The sequence below is a fragment of the Panthera leo genome, chromosome C1 (genome assembly GCF_018350215.1).
Source record: "Panthera leo isolate Ple1 chromosome C1, P.leo_Ple1_pat1.1, whole genome shotgun sequence".
NCBI lineage: Eukaryota > Metazoa > Chordata > Mammalia > Carnivora > Felidae > Panthera > Panthera leo.
In genome coordinates, this window is record NC_056686.1 from 176,086,840 (window position 1) to 176,097,200 (window position 10,361).

General features: G+C 37.1%; 1 protein-coding gene across 7 annotated transcripts in view; it reads left to right on the forward strand.

Annotated features, from left to right (window-relative positions):
• The window catches only part of CC1H2orf88 (chromosome C1 C2orf88 homolog), a 57,047-nt gene extending 47,483 nt beyond the window's left edge, over positions 1 to 9,564 (forward strand). For all 7 annotated transcript variants that reach the window (XM_042949460.1, XM_042949461.1, XM_042949465.1 and 4 more), the window contains one exon: positions 9,013 to 9,564. In XM_042949460.1, the coding sequence (XP_042805394.1) occupies positions 9,173 to 9,460 (288 nt within the window). In that variant the 5' untranslated portion in view covers positions 9,013 to 9,172 and the 3' untranslated portion in view covers positions 9,461 to 9,564. The remainder of the gene's footprint in view (positions 1 to 9,012) is intronic.
• The last annotated feature ends 797 nt before the right edge of the window (positions 9,565 to 10,361 follow it).

The following is a 10,361-nucleotide window of genomic DNA, read 5'->3' on the forward strand; positions in this document are numbered from 1 at the left end:
TTGAGCATCTTTTCTTGTGTCTGTTGACCATGTGTATGTCTTCTCTGGAAAAATGTCTATTCAGGTCCTCTGCACATTTTAAAATCAGAGTTTCTTTTGTGTTGGGCTGTATAAGTTCCTCATATATTTTGGATGTTAATCTCTTATTAGATATATCATTCTCAAATATCTTCTCCCATTCAGTAGGTTGCCTTTTCATTTTGTTGTTTCCTTTGCTGTGCAAAAGGTTTTTATTTTGATGTAGTCCCAATGGTTTGCCTTTGTTTCCCTTGCCTTAAAAGACATAGTTAGAAAAATATCGCTAAGGACGGTGTCAAAGAGATTACCGCCTGTGTTTTCATCTAGGAATTTTATTTTTTTTCAGGTCTCACAGTTAGGTCTTTAATCTATTTTGAGTTTATTTCTGGTGTGAGAAAGTGGTCCATTTTTATTCTTTTGCATGTAGCTGTCGTTTGCCCAGCACCATTTATTGAAGAGACTGTCTTTTCCCTATTGTCTATTCTTGCCTCCTTTGTCATAGACTAACTGGCCATACAGTATGGGTTTATTTCTGGGCTCACTTTTGAAAATTGATTTCTTTAATCAGCCATTTAAAATGAGAGAGCTAAAATACTTTTCCTGGTTAATATCCAGCATTTATTGTATTATGCCTTCAGCTGATAGCCATAGTAACTTCCCAGCCAGACAGATGAATAATGTAGGCTGAAAATTAACTTAGGACAGCTGATCCCACATGTTGTCCTAAGAAGGTTAATTGTACAATCTGCTAAATTATTGACTTGCATTAATAACTAACACTATTGAGGGTGCCTGGGTGGCTCAATCAGCTGAGCGTCCAACTCTTGATTTTGGCTCAGGTCATGATCCCAGGGCCATGGGGATCTCTCCAAGTTCCTAAAGGAAGTGAGAAAGCCCTTGAACTGGTAGCAGTGGGTAGATGGAGGGTTCTTGCTTTTCTGTAGGTGCCGAAGAATATGACCACTGAGTTTGGGCTGATTTAGGCCAGTGTGAGAACAATGGAAATCACATGCCTATCACAGCAGGCACACAGCACTGTGAGCTGGTTTGTGCACTGGATGCTGCCTCATCACTTTAAGAGTTAGAATTTTAGACTGATTTTAAAACTTGGTGTGACTGATTCAAGCAGGCAGCCTTTTTCAGGTATAAATATATCAATTCCCTGGACTTGTATCTCCCAGAATGTTCTCAAAACGGTTACATACATTTTATTGAAGTAAAAATTACAGTGAATTACATAGATATTAAGGGTATAATTTGAAAAGTTTTGACAAATGTATATACTCATGTAATCAACACTCTAATCAAGATATACATTTATATCACTTAGAACATTCTTTCACGACCCCTTCCACACAGCCCTTACTCAAAGAGAACCATGTATGATTTCCATTTATGGGATTAATGTTGTCCATTCTTAAAATTCATAGAAATACGATCAGCCTTTTGTATCTGGCTTGACACATTTCTGAGATTCACCCATGTTGTTGCATTTATCTACAGTTCATTCTTTTTTATTGTCAACTAGTATCTCCATTTCATGGAGATCCCCAATTTGCTTCTCCAATAAGCCTACTGATGGACATTTAGGTTGTTTCCAGCTTTGCTGTGAATAAAGCTTCTATGGACATTAGCATACAAGTTTTTTGGCAGACATGTTTCCATCTGTCTTAGATGAATGCCTAGAAATATATATATACATCAATTTGGGAAGTAGTGACACCTTAATATTGTCTTTGAGATCATAACACTTTATTTCAGTTTTCTCAGTAACAGTTTGTATTATTCATACAAATATACAAATACACAATATTATGCAGTGTAGTTCTTTAATGTTTTGTTATATTTATCCCTAAGGGTTCGTACTTTCCACCCTATTCCAAGTGGCATTAATTTCATCTTCCAGTTCTTTACTGTCTAATCATAAAGTAATTGATTTTTGTGTAGCAATTTTAGATCTTGAGACCTTGCTAAAATTCTAGTTTTTTGTATAATCTTAAAGATTTTCTACATATACAATCATATCATCTGCAAATAAAAGCAATTTCCTTTTCCTTTTGGACAGTCTTTGTATTTGTCCCCTCCCCCAGTACAATATTAATAGCAATCATGAGAATGAACATTGTTGACTTGTTCCTATCATGGCAAAAGTATTCACTTTCACCATTAACATTAGTTTTAAGGAAATTCCTATTGCTAGTTTGCTGAGAATTTTTATCATGAATGGTGGTTTTATCAAATGCTTTTTCTACATTTATTGAGAGGATTATCCAGTTATGGTAATCTTTATGTTTTGTTTGTTTTTGAGAGAGTAAGTACATGAGCTAGGGAGAGGAGCAAAGGGAGAAAGAGAATCCTAAACAGGCTTCATGCTCAGCACGGAGCCTGATGCAGGGCTTGATCCCACGACCCTGGGATCATGACCTGAGCAGAAATCAAGAATCAGATGCTTAACTGACTGAGCCACCCAAGTGCCCAGTAATCTTTATGTTAATGATGAATTATAGGACCACCTGGGTGGCTCAGTCAGTTAAGCGTCCAACTGTTGATTTCAGCTCAGGGCATGGTCTCACAGTTCACGAGTTCAAGTGCCGCACTGGGCTCTGCACTGACAGTGTGGAACTTGCTTGGGATTTCCTTCTCAAAAAATAAATAAGCTAAAAATTAAAAAATATGTGAATTATATTTCTTGACTTTTGAATGTTCTGTTGCATTTCTTGCATTCCTGGTATAAATCCCACTTGGTCATGATGTATTATATAAATTGAATTTGCCATTTAAAAAAAAATGGGATCTGTGTCTGTGTTCATGAGGGATATTGACTTGTAGAGTTTTCTTCAAATCTCTTTACTTCTGGTAACAGTGTAATCCTGACCTGATGTAGAATAAATTTAGAAGTGTTTCCTCCTTCTCTGTTTTCTGAAGAGTTTAAGTTGGATTGGTATTATTTCTTCCTGGAGTGTATGAAAGAATTTAGAGCACTAGCTAGTCTTTTAAGCCTGGGGGTTTCTTTTTGGAAATATTTAAGTTATAGATCTAATTTCTTTAATTGATAAAGAGCTATCAACCTTTCTATTTTCTCTTGTGTTGGTTTTGGTAATTTGGTATTGTTGTAAAGTTGTACATAATATTCTCTGGTTGGTTTGTTTAACACATATAGCATCTGTACTACTGTTTTTCTCACATCTTGGTAATGTGTCCTGTCACTTTTCTTGATCAGAGTAGAGACTTCTCTATTTTATTTAATCTTCCTTAAAAACCAGCATTGGTTCCACTGATTTTTCTCTATTGTTTGCCCTTTTTGCTTCATTGATTTTTGCTCTTATCCATATTATTTCCTTCCTTCTACTTATTTTTGGTTTACTTTTCTTTTTCTAGTTTCTTATGGTCCTAGTTTAGATCACTGATTTAAACTAAACCTTCATTTTTATTAGAAGCATCTAAATCCATCTCTTTCCCTCTAAGCACTAGTGATACATTTAAAAAAATTGGGGGTGCCTGGGTGGCTCAGTCGGTTGAGCGTCCAACTTTGGCTCAGGTCATGACCTCATGGTTTGTGGGTTCAAGCCCCGCGTCGAGCTCTGTGCTGACAGCTCAGAGCCTGGAGCCTGCTTCCAATTCTGTGTCTCCCTCTCTCCCTGACCCTCCCCCACTCGCACTCTGTCTGTCTCTCAAACATTGAAAAAAATTTTTTTTTAATTTGATATGGTTTCTATTTAGTTGAAAACATTTTAATTTCCCTGTGATTTCTTCCTTGCCCCACGGATTATTCAGAAATGCGATAGTTTCCAAATATTTAGGGCCTTTCTGTATATTTTATTACCACTTATTTCTAATTTAATTCTGTGGTGGTTGGAAAATATACTCTAAGATTTCAAGCTTTTGAAACCTTTTGAGACCACCATGTTATGTTGTCTTAGTGAATATTCCATATGCAGTTAAGAATATATATCCTGCAGGTGTTGGGTATAGTATTTTATAAATGTTAACTAACTCAAGTTACTAGTTCAAATACTAGTTGAATACTAGTGTTCAAAATTCGAATTCCGTATTTTTTCCCTTGGATATTATATCATTTACCAAGAGAGCAATGTTCACTTCTCCCTTTACTTCTTCAGTTTTTCCTTCATGTATTTTGAAGCTCTGTTGCTAGCTACATATACACTTATGATTGTCGTACCTTCCTCACTGACACACAAAATGTCCCTCTTTATTTCTGGTAATCCCTTGGGTCTTGAAGTCGACTTTGATATTCATATAGCTACAGAAACTTTTTTATGCTTCCTATTTTCATGGTATGCCTTTCTAACTCTCTTGCTTGCAACTTTTATATCCATATTTAATTAAAGTACATCTCTTATTGGTAGTATATAGTTGGATTTTTTATAAAGGACTTTATTTTTTAGAGCAGTTTTAGGGTCACAGCAAAATGGAGCAGGCAGTACAGATATTCCCTGCACTCCCCCACCCCAACACATACACACAGCCTCACCCACTATCAACATCCCCATTCCAGAGTGGTATATTTGTTACATGAACACACCATCATTACTCAAAGTCCATAGTTTACACTAGGGTTCACTCTTTGTTGTGTGTTCAATAAATTTTGACAAATGTATAATGTTATGTATGCACCACTGTGGTATCATACAGAGTAGCTCACAGTCCTAAAAATGCTCTATGTTCTATCTGTTCAGCCCTCCCTCCTTTCTAATCCTTGGCAACAATCATCATACTTTTTACTATTTCCATAGAGTTACCTTTTCCAGAATACCATAGTTGGAAGGATTGGCTTAACATTGTCATATGCATTTAAGTTTCCTCCTTTTCTTTTCATGGCTTGATAACTGATTTCTTTTTAGCAATGAATCACATTCCATTGTCTGGATATACAACTGTTTGTCCACCTACTGAAGGACATTTTTGTTGCTTCCAACTTTGGCAATTATGAATAAAACTTACTATAAACATCCATATGTAGGCTTTCATGTGGACATAATTTTTCAACTCATTTGGGTAAATACCAAGGAGTATGACTGCTGGCTCATATGGTAAGATTATGTTTAGTTTTGTAAGAAAACACCAAACTGTCTTCCAAAGTAGCTGTACTATTTTGCATTCTCACCAACAATGAATGAGTTTCTGTTGTTCCCCATTCTTGCCAGCATTTGAGGTCATCAATGTTTGAATTTTCACCATTTTAATGTTATAATGATATCTCAGTGTTGTTTTAATTTGCAATTACCTAAGATAGGATGTTGAACACCTTTCATATGCTTACTTGCCATCCGTCTTCTTTGATGAGGTGTCTGTTCAGATCTCTTGCCCATTTTTTAAAATAAGTTTGAGAGAGAGCATGCATGCACAGGGGAGGGGCAGAGAGAATCCCAAGCAGACTCTGCACTGTCAACACAGAGCTGGACTCGAACCCATGAACCATGAGATCATGACCAGAAGCCAAAATCAAGAGTCAGGCCTTAACCAACTGAGCCACCCAGGCACCCCTACATCTGTTGCCCATTTTTAAATCAGGTTGTTTTCTTGTTGAGTTTTAAGAGTTCTTTGTACATTATAGATAATCCTTTATCAGATATGCTGTTGCTTCTCGTTTTCTTGACAGTGTCTTACACAGAGCAGAAGTTTTTAACTTGATGAAATACAAATTATCATTTATTTCATGGATCATGCCTTTGGTGTTACATCTAAAAGGTGATCACCGGGGCGCCTGGGTGGCTCAGTTGGTTAAGCGGCTGACTTCGGCCCGGGTCATGATCTCGTGGTGTGTGAGTTCAAGCCCCGTGTCAGGCTCTGTGCTGACGGCTCAGAGCCTGGAGCCTGCTTCCGATTCTGTCTCCCCTTCTCTCTCTGCCCCTCCCCCACTTGTGCTTTGTCTCTATCAAAAATAAATAAAATGTAAAAAAATAAAAGGTGATCACCAAGCCCAAGGTCATCTAGATTTATCTAGGTTTAACATCTGGATGTGATCTTCTAGGAGTCTTATAGTTTCATGTTTTACACTTAGGTCTGTGATCAATTTTGAGTTAATTTTTGTGACGGGTGCAAGGTGTTTTTGTTTGTTTTTTGGTTTGTTTTTGTGGCTATACAATTCCAGCACATGTTGAAAAGACCACCTTTGCTCCACTGTCAGAGATCTGTTGGCTATGTTTGTGTTGTTTTAATTGAAATTTTTAGTCTTTTTCCTTCCACATAATTTTTGATATGTAAGGGTTTAAGTCAGTCACTTTGCTGTTTTCTAATTGCCCCATATTCTTTTTCCTTCCTATATTCTTTATTTCCTGCTCTCTGGGTTAAATGTGTCTAATTCCTCATTGCTAATTTCTCATTGTTTTTAAGCCATACTTTTTTGTGGTTTCTCTGTTCACATTTTAAAACTTTTTCCCCAGATTGGATATATCTATAGACTTATGTTCAAGTTCATTAATCCTTCCTTAAGTATCCAATAGCTCATACGATGAGTTGTTCATTTTAGTTCTTGAGTTTACAATTTCCATTTCTCTGATGAGATTCTCTACTTGTTCACTCTTTATGATCATTTCTCCTGTAAATCCTTGAACGTATTTAAATAGCATCTTTACAGTTCTATTGTGTTAATTACCAAATAGTGGGTCATTTGGGGGTCTATTTCTAATAACTGTTTTTTGATAGGACACATTTTCTTGTTTTGCATGGCAAGTAATTTTTATTCTAGGATGAATGTTGTGGATGATACCCTTGAAGGAGTCTGGATTATGTCATCTTCTTTTAAGTGGTATTTTATTCTTTGGGACTGTTTGTTTGACCTTAGGCTAGCCAGTCCATAGGCCATATTGGACTGTTTTTGTCAACTTTTATTGGAACATAGCCATTGCCCACTTTTTTACATACGGACTACAGCTACTTCTACACTAAAACAGTAGGACTACATAGTTGTGACACAGAACTATACAGCTCACAAACCTAAATCCTATGCTATCTTGCCCTTTAAGAAAGTTTGCCAACTCCTGCTCTAGGATTCACACCTGACTCCTAAGGTGTCTGGTTGCATTGAGGTGTCTCCATTTGGGTTGGTCTGGTTACTCCAAGGATTCTGCGGCACTAAGTCTTGCAAATTCTTTTCCTGTACATGCGCATCCTAAGTCCTCAGACAAGTACTCTTGATGAGACCCCATCAGATGGGAGACCCCACTTCTGCCTCCCTCCCAACAGCTCCCTTATCTCTTGAAATTTCTGTTTCAGTAATCCAATCTCTTCAGCTCAGTAGCATCAACACTCTGGTTAGGGCCAATTTCCCCAAGATAATGCTGTAAGATGCTCCCAGGCAGAATCTCAGGATGCTTAATTAAGGGGTTTAACAGTCTGTGTTTCTATTCTCCCAAAGATCACAGTCCTGTGCTGCTGTTCAATGCCTGAAAATATCTGCCCACATATTTTGTCCAGGTTTAAAGTTGTTTTTTGTGAGGGTACATCCGGCACTAGTTATTTTGTTATGGTAGATACAGCTGCTTTTTACAGAACCAGAGATCCTAGAAAACAGAATATTGTGATAATTCTACTCATGGCCTTTTGACATCTACTGAATAATCATTTTCAGGTTAACTATGTACAATTCCCTTAACCATCCCGTATAGTACAAATTAGACACTATGTAAGTCATTACATGTTGCCCATGTGCAACTAGGAGAGTTCCCGTCTGCAGGGAGTTCAGTTTAGTAAATCAAACAAACATTATACACATCCCCTTTTCCCTTTTTGAAATACATCTCTAGCAAGGCATACAGAGCTAGAGGTAATTAAAAGCAGAGGGCTAGATTTCCTCCCCTTTCCCACCATATATCCTTATTGGAGGTAGTATTATGAGAGAAATTGGATAGGCTTTATAGAAATCTAAAAAAATATAGGGCAAAGGTCACCTCTTCTGGACTTTGATTATAAACTGTTTAAAAATGGATTTAAATGCATGGTAATTGTAGTTTTTTTTAATCTTAAGATCAGTAGTTTCTAAAATAAGTCAACTGAGTTTGATTTTGTGAATTTGTCTAGAGCTATGTCTTTTTGGTCCAAAAACTAAGATATAATCAAGGATCATAATCCTATAGAGACTTTACCTGTGCTTTCTTATGGCTACACTCCCTCCAGTGAAGTTGCTTTGTATTTTGCTACTGTTAAGTCCTATCTTAAGATAGGACGTGCAAGCTTAGAAGGCACATTGTGAGCACTGCAGTCTACTTACTGACCGGACATCAAACGAGAGTGAGACATTTAGGGGGGGAGAAACTTTTAACCTTATTTTAAATTAATCTGAGCTTTTCATATAGTTTCATAGGGAGTATCTAATTCAGAAGAAAAAAAAAACAGGTGGCTTTGCCTCATCTAACTTGTGTTGGCTAAGGGTTGTCATTCTCTTTGAATTGTAAACCTCTAACCAGAGGACAAAGCCTGACTCTGAAAACAGTCCAAGATGTGTAGGCTCATGAGGCTTAAGGCAGGAGCAAATGTCTGATATGCTTGTTTTTCTCAACAGTACAGATCAGGGGTTGGCAAACATTTTCTGTAAAGGGCCAGATAGTAAATATTTTAGGCATCTCGGGCTACGCGGTTTCTGTCAAAACCACTCAACTCTGCCACTGTAGCATGAAAGTAGCCGTAGAGAACACATAAGCAGATAACACAGCTGTGTTCTAATAAACTTAATTTATAAAAACAGGCAGCTAGGATTTGATCTAGAGTTTGCTGAACCCTGGTGCACATAAATTAGCAAAAGTTTAACTGTGTTTTTAGTTTTATAAAATGTTCAAGATCTTGAAAAAAGGTTTTCCTATTTTGTAAATTGCCAGTTTTACTGAATGGTTATCTTTTCTATTGAGGAGATAAAGCTGTTGTTACCTCCCAACTCCTGCAAGTGACCAAGAGTGGTAGAGAACCATTTCTACATGCTATCTAATCACACAGTATTTTGCATGTGGTAACTTCAAAATGAAACTTTTCTTTTGACAGATAAACACTACAGGTGAAGATTGGTAAAAAGAAGCACTGATTACTGTGGTGGCCTGGAGAGGAAAAGCGCTGGTCGGTATCACATGGACAAGCTCAGTGTTTTCCAAAGATGCTGTTGAAGTAGTCTTTGCTACTGCTTTCCTTCAAAGCTCTTCATAACATGGGCTGCATGAAATCAAAGCAAACTTTCCCATTTCCTACCACATTTGAGAGTGAGAAGCAGCATGCAAGTGAAGAAAGCTTTATGTCTGGAGACAGATTTCTACCTAGGATGCCTTCTCCAGTTAATGTCGAACAGGAAGTGAAGAAACCATCAGGGCCCGAAACTGTGGTCTTCGAATTTGCACATCGCCTGTCCCAGGAAATCCTGAGTGATGCCTTGCAGCAGTGGGCAGGCAATAATATCAAGTACTATGACATCCCATATATTGAGAGTGAGGGGCCTTGACGCTGTAGGATGATGATAACTTCTTGAATTGTAGATAAAGTTGGTGCTAGCTTAAATACATGAAACAATAGCAAAAACTGATGTGAATAAATACAAATAACTACGCCTGGATGTAAAAAAAAAAAAAAAAGTCTATGGTAATATCAAGAGTATACAATACTTACGTGAAATATGTTAAGCACTTTTTATGTTAACAGTGATTTCTACCTGCTTGGTCTTGGATTTTAGTCATTTAAAGGGCTAAACATAGGTCCTGTACCACAGTAATCAGCTGGTATGTCATAGCACTTTCTTCCTGAGGCAGTAATAGAATCACCAAAGAAATCCAATGGTTATTTTAAAGACACTCCTTTTAAAATTACTATTTGTTAATTTACACACACACATACAAATAAGACATGAGAAGGTTTTTTTCCCCCCAAAACGCCTTGGCAAGGAAATGGCACTTAAGCCACAGTAATTAACAGTGGGTCTTGTTTGTCAAAACCATTTGTGTCAAGGATTCCTACTTCTTAACACAAATGATCAAGCAGTAGAAAGCAACCCATGCAGAAATAGTCCACTTTGAAACCTGTCCTTAAGATATTTTTGTAGATGAAAAGCCTAACTACCACCTTGAACCTCAGGGCCCTAACTAACCTCAGCTATTATTGGATGACTCAAGACATCGCACATACAGCACCCGAACAAGATACAATTTACAGAAGTCATGACATTAATGTTTATGGTATTGAATTAAGCAGCCCAGTGATATAACAAGAAAACAAGAATTTTTACAAATAGAAATACAGTAAATTTTAAAATAAATAACAGAAGCCCTAGTCAAGGTAGAAAGCAGAACTTGTTCTCAGTGCTGCATGTAAAGTTTTACCGTCTCAAAGATGCAGAAGGTTGGTATATG